General features: G+C 39.5%; 1 protein-coding gene across 1 annotated transcript in view; it reads left to right on the top strand.

Annotated features, from left to right (window-relative positions):
- The first annotated feature begins 3,720 nt into the window (after nt 1-3,720).
- Nucleotides 3,721-14,792, top strand: part of cltca (clathrin, heavy chain a (Hc)) — a 34,025-nt gene continuing 22,953 nt past the window's right edge. The window contains exon 1 of the mRNA XM_073479432.1: nt 3,721-3,994. Within this exon, the coding sequence (XP_073335533.1) occupies nt 3,953-3,994 (42 nt within the window). The 5' untranslated portion in view covers nt 3,721-3,952. The remainder of the gene's footprint in view (nt 3,995-14,792) is intronic.

The raw sequence follows: 14,792 nt of genomic DNA, 5'->3' as shown, positions 1-14,792 counted from the left end.
TCCTAATATGTCTGCACTGACAACTGGTTTACCATTGTTATTGAAATGACATTTAAGTTCAATTTAAAATGCCTGGAAAATTGTGTTTTCTGTTACCTGATCACATTTAGTGTTTGTGACAAACTTAGTCAAATACAAGCTCTAAAAGTAAAGTGTTTATTTTTGGAGAAAACAGGTTTGACCTCCCCACTGTGGGTTTTGAATCCTGTTAGGGCCACTGACTCAAACATATGTTTAACCAAAGTGCAAAAACAGAAGCAGGTCCCAACTCTGAGCAGTTCATTATTCAGATCTTACATCAAAATGATCTGACTTCATTGGGTTAGCATAGGTACTGTTGCCTGCAAGGTGCAAAGGCCCACACAGTCAATTAGTAACTTCACCTCCACCGCTGTTCAAAGGTTAGACCACAATATAATTTGTAGAAATGAAATGAAAATATGGTGACTCAAGGTGATTGGTACAAGCATGTGTGTCAGAGTTCAGCTTAGCACGAAGACATTCAGTGAAAGAGGGAACTGAATGGACTTAAATCTGCTGAATGACAAACAAAAAGAGAGAGGATTTACGGACAGTGTTTGTGTAATCAGCATGTTTGTGTGATGACATTCCTCTAACCTCTGCCTCCTTACGTGCAGCAATGAGAATGATAGAGAGAGGAGAGGGAAAGAGAGAGAGAGAGAGAGAGAGAGAGAGAGAGAGAGAGAGAGAGAGAGAGAGAGAGAACGGGAGAGCCAATAGGCCTTCTATGGGACTTTTCAACCCTGGGTCTGGATCCAAGTGTCAGTCCGCTCAGTCATCCCTGATGAGATCCTCCCAGCCACAGGGAGACACAGAGCTCCCATCTGTGCCTATATCCTTGCCAAAGCACTGGAGTGTACTAACGGTCATAAATCTGTAAAAGAGAGACAGTTACCTTTTTGTAAGCATGAGCTCACTTGCTACGCATATCTCAGGTTCAAGCATGCCTGCTCTTCTGCAGACCTCACTCGACTGCTCGATGAGCTGCAGGAGACGTGATACATTAAATAGTGATAGGGGGGTCTTGTTAGAGGATCTATAAGGAAAGACAAGGGCAAATGCTACAGAACTACCAGCAATGCCCTTCATCTTACATGGAGCCTGAGGCTACATTCAGCCTCAGCAGGCCTGTGTGACATCCTTGCAGAGAGTCCAAAGGCCACTCTTTAATCGTGACACACATGGCTTCTCTGTTTGTGTCTGAGTCTTATGTGTCCTCAGCCTGTGAATCCATGGCAACAGCAGCGTGAATGGTCTATTCAGGACGGCCTCCACTGCACCCTCTGCCTCTGAAACTATAGATCAGCAAACCAATTGCAGAGTTGGTTTGGCCCAGGTGTGCTGGACTTGGTCCCTAATCTATCTAATCTCAATAATAAATAAATAAATAAATAGGGAAACTACTTTTTTTATGCTCCATGCAATACTCTGTCATCTGAGTAGAGAATGGTCTCTGCTGAAAATCATTCATTTGTGCTCTTGACTGCCAAATAATTATTTGGTTTTGATTCAGGATTGCTTGCCCAAAAATGTTCAGAAATCAAAATCTAGGTTTTGAATTTAGAAGGTTTATCCATACATTTGGTGCTAAGAACAAATATTTGAGGCCTTTTAGATGTTGCACTTCTATATTTGTATGGATTTGGCTTAGATTTGCTGGGAATCAAAAACGTTGGGGGAAAACTGTGAGTTTTAAACCAGATATCTGCTAGATTTCTTTAATATGGATGCAGTGATGCAGGTTTTGGATACAGGAACACTTCCCCTTAAAATTTAATTGTGAAATGTTTCAGTTGGGGTTGTTTTTGTATGTTTTTTTTTTTTTTCTTTTCTTTTTTTTTGAGTAGCTTTGGCCAGAGGATCCTCCTGGATGGATCCCAATCCAGATGTTGTCTGGTAGGACTCCTCCGATGCTCTTGGGACATTTCATTATTATGAAGCCACAGAAAAGCAACAACATCTCAAAGAAATTCAACATAATTTCTGGCCCAGTTTAATAACATTTCATTGATGTTTTTGAAAATAGTTTTTTGGCTGTTAATAAATCTGCAATGACTGTATTTGTTCATGTCATTTAGTCGTAATAACTTAACTGAAATGTCAGCCCTGCTTAGAGTAGATTTTTGGCATTAATCTGGTCCTTTCATTTGACTCCCATCTCAATATCTATACCATATGGATTTAAAGGGTAACTTAACCTATTTTACACATTTAAGTGTGTTTACATGTCTTGGGGGCTACTACTGCATGTGTGAAAAAGTAGTACAAAGCCTTTTAGAGGACGCTGCATGTAATCTGTTAAATTAACTCCAGTGATGTCACACTGGCTAAATTGCATTGTGGGTAATGTAAGCGCCAGGTTTTGAAAAGGAAGAATAATGCATGGAATAAAAAAGGTGATATCTCTGGTTCTTCTGTATCGACTTTGATCATTTGTTTTTAAACTGTACAGCATCACTATGTAATATATTATATTATATTATATTATATTATATTATATTATATTATATTATATTATATTATATTATATATTTTTATGATGTTCTTGCAGGAAAAAGTGTGGGGAAGTTACTTAATTCCCCAGACATTATGATGTGTGAAAAAATACTATGTGCTAATCTTCCTGTGACCACTCTTTCCTTCAGAAGCCATAATTGCTAACTCAGCAGAATGACAACTCCGTTCAAGAGTCAGCTCATTTGAGGAACGACTTTCCCAGAATTCAGTTTTATGTTGAGCAATAAGGTGACAGCTGCCAACAGAAATTGTGGATGTAAAAAAGGGAAATGATCACTTGGGTGCACACTCCACCCGACAGATCTTGCACGATTCTGACCAAAACACACACATTCTGCTGACAGAATTTCATGAAGATGTCAAGATTTTATAGCCTATAATTTTAATTCTCAGATTGTCTTGAGAAGTAGCCATGAACAAAGACTTAATTCTTATATTTGAAATCATATTTCAGTGCACGACGGAACATTTGGTGCACATTATAATACTGCTTTGCTTGCAAGCTTTAGCTATGGAGGTATAGTTGGTGCAGGAAAATAATGTTAGTATGTAGCTGTCTGCTTATCTACATGAAATGTAAACCGTTTTAATAAATGTGACAGTATATATACTGGGACACTACCACACACATACTGCATGCACCTGTTTATGTATCTATAAAAGGTTTGTCATTGACATTTTGACAGCAATGTGGGTCATCAGTGTAGATGAAAGGTGAAAACCAAGGTGATTTAAGATCACACGATGACAGAGAACGTGAAGCATACTGACAGGAAGCATATGAAACATAATTCTGTTGAAAAGATGTTCAAGAAAAAGTTGAATTTCTGGCTTGAGCTCGGTGTGTTCTGATTGGCTGAGAGGAACAAGTGTACAACACGTAGGACTGACGTTAATTTACAAAGACGAATGATGTGGCAAAAATCAAAGGGCGAATAGAAAGAAGTAGTTCTCCCATTTCACATTTCTCCTCGTATATTTTTATGTTGGAGTCTTGTGACGCTATTTTTAATTTCAAAGTGAATGTTAAACACTGTAAATTAGCGAGTTAGATCGTAATTATATACGCCATAACGCACTTTTTAGAAAGTGTGACTGCGTATCCATCCGCCTTATTGAGTGCACTTCCATTTCCGGGATGTTTTCTCTGCTGACCAACCTCCACCGCCATTGCAGGTCCAGGGAGTCGGTGTAGTGGCAGTCATTCGTTAGCCAGGGGAAGCCCGCAAGTAAACAGTTTAGGGACGAATAAAAAAGTACCATCACACCGACAGTGCGTTTTACACAAGGCTTAGAATTAATTGATTTAGACTTTAGAATAGAGGCTCCCTGGCTGTCCGGCTAGGATCTGAGAGAAGAAGCCTTAGTTTGTTAGCATTAGTAGAAACCGGAGGAGAGTGAGAGAGGAACCGCCATGGCTCAGATCCTGCCTATTCGCTTTCAGGAGCACCTGCAGGTATGTGGATGAATGGATGGTTAAATTGTTAGGTAAAGTTTGTCTATTAGTCGCAACCGCTACTAGATTCTTATTTGCTCCAGAGACTTTTCAAACACAAGTTAAGGGTTGCTAACAAGCTAAGTTAGCTTTTGCGAGCTATGCTAACTAGCCTGACAGGGTGGATGACGTTTATCTTAGTTAGCATTTAGCCTCCTTGCTAACACTTTGACTAGCCACCCTTGTTCTTGTTATTAATGACAAAAGTCTTCAACACAGAGACAGAAGGTACATACATATTGCTATTAAATCGCCAGGAGACAGGTTGTGTTAACCTAATCCTTTCTTGTGTTATATCGACCATGAACACATTCTCAGAAAAAGTATTCGTTTCCTCGTAGAGACGTTACTCACTGCTCTAGTACAGATGGTCCCTGTCAATCCTGCGATAAGGATGATTGGTAAAATAACTCTAAATGTAATTCCTCATTCATTATCTCAGCAACTTGCGTGTACTGACATGGTTGAATTGCATTCTTTGCACTTGTCGGCTCAAAGTAATGTGACAGCCAAATAAAAAGTGGAAATATTTAAACTTTTACAGTTAAGTTGTTTGTGTGACGTTGACATGCTATAAAATATGCATCGTCCTGTAATTAACTTTTAAAGAGAGTATCCGACCTCAGGTGGATATCACGTTGGCTGGTTGTAGAAATGGTCATGTGATGTGTCGGCTTGATAGCTGTCTGGCTTCTCATGTTGAATGACTTTGTCAAAGTTGGCTTAAACTCAAACATTCACTGAGAATGACTTCTGTTTCATTCTTCTTCTGTTATCTGTGAGGAAAGCTCCCCCTCTGATCTGGCAGTAATACAGCTGATATTACACAGTTTTGTACTACTAGACAAACAGGTGTTTTCCTTGATTGTGCAGCCTGGTATATTATCTGGACTGTGCTTGCTTCTTGGTTTAAAAGGCCACACCTTTACTATAACCCCAATTAAACTGCCGGTTGGTCAGGTTGAGGAAGTAGAAACAGTCACAGCTCCCAAGCGAATGGGTTCAGTCTGGATTGCTGACTTTCAAGATGTGATGAATAAATGATAGCGACTTTTGGTGTTTCAGCCAAGCTTCAAATGAGAAATGTGATCTGTCTACTTCTCGGGTTCAAGAAACCATTTGTTTATTCAGTCTTTGTATTTGTTTTCTAGCCTGGTTTGTACACAGAAAGCTTTGGGCCTTGCAGCTTTATGAGACTGATGACTTTGGGCCTAGACAATTTAGTAGTGTTCCAGGCTGATCCTGTCGTTTCTCTGGTATTTCTTAATTTTAAGAGGCTTTCTGCTCAGCACTCAGTAATGATAACAGTGCTTCAACACTGATCCCTGAAGAGAGGTCAGAGGTCAGGGTCAGTACTATTGGAGTTAAATGTGACTTTCAGTATCAGTTCAACAGTGTGAATGAACCCAGGCTTCCTAGTCTGACTATATCTTCCAGCTACTACAAAACTTTTAATCTGACACATCTCATAAGAATAGCAAGGTTGAGGCTGTCCTCAGATTTAGCCACTTTTTTCTCATTTTCCTTTGCTGTTGATGATGCTAAAACAAGATATGTGTAAGAATTCCTCAAAAACTTCACCAGTGTCACAGTGCAGCTCAGCACTCTTTGTAATTGCCTTACTTTATATGATTATAGCCGTTGATGAGTTAATATGTAGGCCTATCACAAAAGATTGTGAGAGACTGAGCTTCACAAAGCTATGCAAAGGTCTTTTGTTCATACAGCTACATTGAAATTATTATGGATGGATTTTTGAGTCCTTTGTTAAGTCCTTTTGATTACGGGAGTGGGAGTGAAAAGAGAGAGCAATATAGAACTGTTGAAGTACTGTGGGAACTGTGCATTTAAATTGAACTAATATTTTATCTTCAGTCAAGACAAAGTCTTGTGCATCCATGCCCTGACTCTACATCTGCAGTGAAATTACACTAGTAGATTTCAAATGTAATTATATTTCATTCAAGAAACCAGTATAGTTCCTTTTTGTCATTTATAGTTGTTTATATGTTTAACTTTTATGTACATCTTCTTCATAATAATACAATAACTTGTTGCAGTTTATTTCAGTTACATACCATACGTCACTGTAGTTCTCAGTGATATGAACAGTCAGACTGTGACTGAAGTGTGCTATCTCTGATTTGTGTCATTGGAACAGCACAAGGTCATTTCGTGTGACTAATCAACTCACAAGAGACCTCCAGCACCTATCACTAATGCATGACCTGCATATGCTGTTTCATGCATGTTTCACAGAATACATTGCTTGAGTAGATGATGCACAATATTAGAGCTGGACGATATGACCTAAAATCTATAACAGAATACATTTTTCAATCACAATTAATGTTAATAATCGCAAATGTGGTTTTTGGGTGTTGGCTCATTTCTGATTAGTTTGGCCTGAGGATTCTGTCCATTTGTCTTTTAGACTGTCAGTCAAGTAATAGCCTGCTTTAGATGCTGGTATGGCTCCTCACAGGAGGAAAGTTCTCCAAGCTCGTGGGTACAGTAGAGTCACAGGATCCTGGAGAGGCCAACCTGACATCAGCCCATGGTTCTTCTTTGGTGCTGTCATGATTTTTCACTCAGCTATTACAGCATACCGGCTAAGCAAAGCAGGTTTAGATACTGCAGTGTGTGGTTTTTTTTTTAACTAGACTGTTTACTTTACCAATTGATTTAAAATAATAAACTGAAATAATGCCAATTAGTCATTTGTTGTATCCTAATGTTCTTCAAAATAATGCTTATATGCATGATTCTTACATTGCCATTTTCTACATGATTTAGATATTTCTGGGCCCAGTGTAGGGAGTTAATACAAAGAGCCAGATGTAGACTGACTATAGGAGCATAAAAGTAAGCGTTTTAGTTGGCCTCTCTGTCTTCCTCCCTCCCCCTCAAACTTTTCACAATTGTGTGTCTTCTGTCATCCGGTCAACTTGCATAGCTTGCATTTTTATATATCATCCATTTATATAGTGTAGTGTAGACTCTAGTTAAAGAATTTTAATTGCAGAAGCGTCAAGTAAAATATTCTACCTGTAACTTAAGGCTTCTTTTCTCACACAACATGATATATGCAAGCAGTTTGTCATGCAGTCCTCTCTGTACACTTCTCCTAGCGAACAAGGAAAATATGTAACAATGAATAAATGAATGAATGATGATCAAACACCGGTAGCAGCACCTACTGCCCAGGAACTTATCAATGTTACGGTTCTGACCAATCAGCAACCCGTCTCAATTTAAATCTGTTCCTTGATACCTATCCCTGTTTGGGAGTTGGCCGTCTGTAATCATTAAAATTGGCTCTTGGATTCATATAATGACAACATGGTGCCCATTCTGTGTTGACAAAGGCTTCCCTTGCAAACAGTATTTAGCCAGCAGGGTTTGACAAGCCAGCTCTCCTTTCCGGTGCCAAAATACGCACTGTTGATGATTTGTGAAGGGAAAAGCAAAAGCTTAAGCTTATCAAATAGTGTGTTAATTCAGCAAAGTATTTCACATACAAGTCTTTAATGACATGTTACTGTTATTTAGTTTCTCTTCATACATGGATGTTTTCTAAGTATACACAGTAATTTGTTATGTTTACCAAACATGTCAAAAGTTAGCTCTTCTGGCTAAAAGTATTACAAAACACCCACCAACAACCTGTTTGTTAAATGTTTAATATGTAGTTCACTTTTTGGAACGTCTCCTGAGAACACCTAGCAATAGTGTACACAACTATCACCTTTTTTCTTATTTCTTTCTTATTTGCACAGTTAGGCTGTCATTTCTAACAGTTATAAAAAGATTTTACGGACTACAATTATGACCCTATCTGTCCATCGTAAACATCCATTAGGAGCTAGTACCTTCTGGGCACAGTATCCTCCGATACTAACAGTTAACTTTGTGAATAAGATGTTATTACAACCACAAGGTATAAAATAAGTCCCAGACCATTTACAAAATACATTTCCTCAAATACCATGTAGTAGTGTATGATTGGGCAGCACCATTGTTTTATTATTTAATGAAAGCCGTCATGTTTAACAAATTTGCGTAGAATACTTCTATGAAGGGAAAAAATTTAACTGGTCGCCAAATGTATACATATAGTTGTAAATTAGATGTCTGTGGTCTGAGAAAGGATTCAGTTCCCTGAATATTCAGAAACGATGTGACTTGAAATCTTGAAGTGCCCACATTAAATGTGTATAATTCAGATTTATTTTCAGTAGTGTTGGATAGTAAAATTAATTTGTTCTTGCCGCACACCTGTACCCACTCTCTTCCTGGTAGGAAGAGTGTGCCATGCTCTTTAAATATCACCTACAAGGTTTGCATGTTGCACTTTGAACTGTGCTAGTGACTGACCAGCTGATATCTCGTGACAGGCAGTTGAGGATACAGATCTGCTGAACACTTGACATTCTGCAGCACTGTTTAAATGTAAGATAAAGCATGCATCTGGCGGAAAAAAGGAAACTGCAGTCCCAGAACCACCTCAGCAGAACTGGCCTGGAGTGAAGATGGAGATGGATGGGGTCCAGAAACACATGCATTCCTTCCTTCAACCCCCTCCATCCCCTCTTATCTATGGTCACATGTCCCCCACCAGTGTCACATGGTAGTGGAGGAGGCAGAACTGGGCAGGCCTGTTGTTTCAGTGCTGGTAGACAATGGGTCCCTGGTTTCCTGTTGTGGAGCACTGCATTGAAGTGCTGCAAGCCTCAGCACATTACATAGCACATCCTTCCCTGCCCTGCCTTGAACTGTACATGTGTGGGATACACACACTGACACACAACGGCTTGTTTCTGCTGAGCAAGATGCTGCTTTCCTTTGAAGGAAGAGCATACCGGTTAAATCAACAGATGGGACTCCCTTGTGGTCATTAGGAATAGTTCAAATCTGCTGGCTGGTTCTGTCTCTGAGAGATTCAGTAGCAACCATACCCTCAATTTCATGGTTTTTAACTGGAATGTGCTCAGTTTGACTCAGCTTCCTTACGAGAAAGCATTGTGTGCTTTGAGCTGGATGACTGTCTGCTATGGATCAGCTTAAATGAGCAAGACAACTTCCTCACTAGGGCTGTTATTTGTATTGAGCAAGAGTTGCATAGAAAATGTTTTTGATTTTTGGGACCCATATCATATCTATGCCTGAGATATTGCAGCTGTTGCAGTGGGTCCATATGCTATAGAACAATAATGATGGAATAATACAAACATGTTCAAATAATTTTATGCCATAGTTGATGTTTTCACATTTAAGTTGAAGTACTTGCAATTCTCTTAAATTATTTCAGACATCCAGGAACATTATAAATAAGGACAGTTACTAACAATGAAGTATTTTTTCAAGTCTAATTCTGGATGTATTAAAGTTGCACATAAACCAATGAATGAAATGAAATGAAATCAAGATTATACAGTATTGACCGTTATAGGCCAAGATTATCCTAAAAGTCCTTTGAAATTATATGTGAGTGATCTCTGTGTGGGGATTTTCATTACCCTGTTTCCCATTAGTTTTCATTCCCTGATAAAAGGATGGGATTTGCTCAGACTTAAGCTGGTGTGTTTTGGTTCTTCTCTACAGTGCACTTGCTCACACTGAATGGAGCTGATAAGATCATCCTGCCCTCTGATTCGAGCTGCAGCTGCGTCCTTACATTGAAGGTTTATTTCACTTAGGGCTTTGCAATAAGCCTATATCCAGATGCAAATTTCCTGCCTTCATCCATGCCTTGCAGAAGAACGCAAAGAATCGTCAAAATGTTCAGTTCAGTTCATTATCTTGACCGCTTTTCCGTGAGGGTCGCGGAGATGTTACCGCTTTATCCCCCCCTTTCAGTAACCTTTTGCAGACGTCAAAATGACGAGTGAAAAATAGTCCAATAAAGGCTGTGATTTGCTATACAACTAAATAACTAAATTAACAATATCATCGTCATATGTGCAGCCCTAATTATATTTAGTACGTTTATGACATCTAGAGCAGGGTCATGAGTGTTTGCATACTTGGCCACTGTACTTTTGTAGAATGTGAAGGGTATTGTTTCCACTGCTATATTCAGGAGTGGTGCTGTGTTACAGCAACTGATTTTATCTCTCATGGACTTTTTGAATTTCACTATGTAGACTTTGATAACATGTTGTTCTACAAAAGTTACAACAAAGACATTCTTTATCAGTAGTTGTTGCATACTGTATGTCAACTCATTCCTTCAGGCTGTAGTATATCATCATGTTAAGTTGAGTGATTGGTGCAACTGAAATAAATCTTCAATAAAACATCCAATAAGTTAGCGATAAAATGGCACTAATTTCCTGACACTGTCTTGATAATGTTCCTGAGCAGTTAGCTGACTGTCTTCTTTACTGGTTGACATTACCTGTAGACATTTCAGTGAGGCTCACATTCTTTTTCGTATTTGCATGGCAATTTTGCTCTCTCTAGTGCAAAAATATTGCCTCACAGAGACACTAATTTGGGACATGCCCTACTAAAATGTCATATCATTGAATCTGTAGTTCTGAAAGAACGGAGTGAGGCAAAAAAGGTTAAGTTAACGGTTTGTCAAGAGACTAATGATGTTAATGCATAGTGTAATAGTGAGTCACTATGTCTTTGCTGGCATTTCATTGCTGACATCACAGATGACCACCGGTCTGGTGTCACAACATTAGCCTTAAGGTGCTCATGTAAATTGATTCTTTTATTCCTCTTTTTGACTGTGTTTTTTTCTCTATCAACAGCTTTATACTGGATCCTTTTGAAATATAAGACGTTTCTTAATGTTTTCATCAGTAACTCCCTCCTAAACTGCTGAATATACTCACCAGATGAGCTTGTTGATTGTTATGCTAGTGTACACATGGCACTCTCCTTCTCACTCCTCCCTTAGATTGCTGTCCAGTCTCTGTTTTGCTCTCCACTCGCTACCCTGTTGTTAATTAGCTGTTGATTGATCCAAAGGTTTTGGGCTCTCATCAAAGCTTGTGCTAACAGCTAGGCTAAATGCAGCAGCGCCGAGGTCAGGGCAGGCTAAGCTAAATGACTAAACGATTTTCCACAGTTGGTTGTAGCTCCACTGGTTTGACCTGCTTTCACCCAAATTCCTGCTCATTGATGTCACAGCAGCCCACAGCCGTGTTTTACTACAAGGTTTCCATAGCAAACCAGTCAGACAGACCAAACTGTGGTGTGGTCCATTACCCTGCAGTGCAACATCTGTCTGTTTGTTTTTCTTTATTTCAAGGGACAGAGGTACCATATTAGGCCATGCCTCTCTTTCCTGTTTTACGAATGCCTTTCATTGTGAATGAAAGGGCTTCCTGCTGATCCCAGAATAGATGGCAGATGGAAGGGAGAGAGAGTGAGTGAGAGAGAGCACATAAATCTGTCTCAAAAACTATTGTGTAATAATAGAGGATAACCCCCCTCTTACGTAGACATACCTAGGTCTGGTTTACAGAGACTAGGGAAACAATTTTAAGAAAGTTCAGTTCACACAGTCTTAGATCTCAGAGCCACTACAAGAGAAGGATCTTCTGATATTGTTACAAAAGATCAGCCCTGCGTTAAATCTATGTTGAGTGAGTCCATTTCAAGGAAGATGGCGGTTCTGATCAAGCAAATGGTTGCTAGTTATCACTGAAAGCAGATTTATTCCATATCTTAAGGTACAGGCTATTCTCCCTGTTGGATCTGTCCCTTTGTGTGGTGTTGGAATAAATGTTGCCTCAGTAAACAAGGCTTCCCTCCTTGACAATGGCAGCGATAAGAGTCATGGAAGCAGCGATGACGTTGCTGTATGATGTCACCGTCCACGGTAATTAAAAAAACGTGAAAAACTGTGGTGAAAGCTTGCTACAGACCAGTTTTCAGTCCTTTTCTCATAGCTGATAGTAACACTTGTTCTGTCATGTCATTTATCACAATGTCATTGAGAGGGGGCCAGGTTACACACCAGTGAAAGAATGTGGGTGGGGCAGGGCTTGGGGAGGGTGTGTCCTGTCATTGATAAAAGGTGTTGCCATTTCGTTGAGCAATTCCTGGAACTGTGGTTTGTGTTTGCTGATTAGGACTCAGCTACAGCAAATTGTTGACAGTGGAGCCACATTATATCATTAGCAAGCCTTGAAAAGAACACTTGCTGCCAAACATGGGTAAATTGTGTTTGGCAAGCCTAGTAGGCTCTTTGGCAGAGATCCAATTAGTGTTCTCAAAACTGCTCTTGATATTTGAAAAATGAAATTATGGGGCCAGCAAATTAGGAACCTGCTAACCTCTATGGCTGGTAAATTATTGCAGTTATTTATGATTGCCATTAGGATACAGAACATAGGTCATTAGAATGTAAATTAACATTTCCCTGTTCATCAAATTGCATTAGCTATGCAGTCTTTATGTAATTTTATTATAGTTATCATGACCACGGTTAAACATTCAAATACAGTTGCCGCATAAAGAGAAGTTTTGTCAGATTGTCTGCCTCTGCAGCTGTGTACGTATTGATGTGGTGTTACTGTAATAATTTCAATAAGTTAAGAATTGAGAAAAGTGTTAAAAAAAACAAAAAACAGACTGTACTTAAATTAAGAGACTTTTTTGCAGTCTTGTTAGGGGAACAAAACAATCAGAAGACACTTTACTGGCAGCTAATGACAGCAAATTATGTGTAAGTAATTAATTGTGTCTGTATACATGTATTTCTTTTGTCTGTTCTAGGTGAAGTGATGCCTCAGTGTGTAGAAATAATTAAGTCTAGTCAGCTCTATGGCAAATTGAAATTAGGGCATAACAACGGTGCAAATAATTCACCAAAAAATAAAATTGGGACGTATCTAACCAGCTGTTGTCTCAAGTTTGATCAGGAAATAATGCCCCAGTTTCAGGTACTTTTTCGACATTTGTACAATTGAATCGTATTGCTGACAGGTTGTGCAAGAAGAGGAAGTTGCCACAGCAAAACATGGCCTATACAAAATGTTTTTGGTAGTTTCATTTCCTTCAGGTTTACCTCACAAGTGCATTGCCATTTGCAATTTCTTAGCAGGGAGACACAGAGTGTTCTGTGGTTTCTGTTGATTTCATTTAGAATTGTAACCATGATACATGGTTTGTACTTGTACCAGAATCTTCACGGTCCATCCCAGATCTGTTTGGCACTACCCACAGTAGGTAGTGCTGTGTCAGGGTTTGTGTGAGGCAGGCAGGATGCCCTGTTTCCAGCCTTGGCAGTGAGCTGGGCTGCAGAGCTTGCTCGTGTTATGAGCTGCAAAGCATTTCACCCATAACCTCAGGCTTTTGTTTTTATACAGGTTAAATCTCTTTATGTCCTGTTTGCTCTGCTGGGACCTCAGAATCAGAATTCCTTTATTTGTCCCGCAAATGGGGAAATTTCTTAGTCACAGCAGACCTGTAAATCAGGGAAACTAAGGCAACACTGCTGAACTGTGGTGTACTTTTACTGGTTGATCGTATTAGCCTTACGATTCAAATGCGTAGTTAATGTGATTTAACATAATATGATCATTTATCACAGGTGACTGTTGTGGTGGTATGACAAAATTGTCTTCATTGCGGCAATCGCAGTACTCGTAGCCTTGACAAACTGCATCTTTACCAAATACAATGAACTGCAAGAAGTCAGACTGCAGCGAGACTACAGTGTTGTGAAATATGGTTGTAGTTTCCTGTTTGGCCCATGCTTTGAGAATTTGGCGTTGGATTAGCCCTCCACCCATCCCAGCTCTCTAACCGTTCTGAACACTCACAGCTCGATGTGTCCAATGAGCTGCTGCTCAGTGTCAGGCCTGGTGACCTCATCAACTGGCTGTTGTAGTGCGAAGCAGCTGAGTCTAATGCTGTGTTTCCACTGCATGGTACGACTCGGCTCACCCTTTTTTTTCCTTTTACTTTCTATTGTAAAAAGTTTTGTATAGTACCTGGTACTTTTTTGGTATCACCACAGTTGATGTTGCAATTGCCGATACAATGGGGCAGATCTCTGATTGCTCAGAGAGAGAATAGTCACTAGAACAGTCACTTGTGCGACACAGACATCCTGCACACTGCAAATTTGGACCGCAATTGTTTTATTCACTCAACCCAGATTTTTTTAAAAAAGGAAGCTGCCATGCCATGGTCAACTGATTTTGTTGCCAATGAAAAGATATCGGAAGCAAGGGAACACACATAATGAAGATCAGCGATGAAGAGCCTTGCTTCCATTGAGAGTACTATCTGCAGTGGCAAAAATAATTCAGAAGAGTATCTGATACCAAAAGCACGTTGAGTTGAGCCAAGCTGTACCATGTAGTGAAAACACAAAAACATTGAATACTGTTGTTTTTTGGTCAGCACAAGGCATTTTAATTAATTTGACTGACTTTTGAATATAATATTATTACTGTGCACAATGTACACTGGGGTCCTTGTGTCCCATGGCACTCACTGCAACACTTGAAAGTCATTTCCTGCTGCCTGACAAATAAGAACTTTTTTCTCCCTCCTTTATTTTGCCTCATTGTTTCCTGGGCATCCCTTGGGAAATATTGCATTAGTTGACAGTGAGATTAAAATAAACTAGAGCTTCCTCGTCTCAAATGGCAACCTGGAGAGGAGACTGTGACAGGAAGAATGTAATCTCACTGATGTCATTGATTTTCTTTGCAAATGATATTTAACAGTAACCTTTTGCAGACTATTTCTGGTCAACCTAACATACCCCCCACTTTTTTCCCCC

The sequence above is a fragment of the Pagrus major genome, chromosome 13 (assembly GCF_040436345.1).
Source record: "Pagrus major chromosome 13, Pma_NU_1.0".
NCBI classification, from domain to species: domain Eukaryota; kingdom Metazoa; phylum Chordata; class Actinopteri; order Spariformes; family Sparidae; genus Pagrus; species Pagrus major.
The sequence above is the reverse complement of the archived record's forward strand: the minus strand, read 5'-3'. Positions and strand labels throughout refer to the sequence as shown.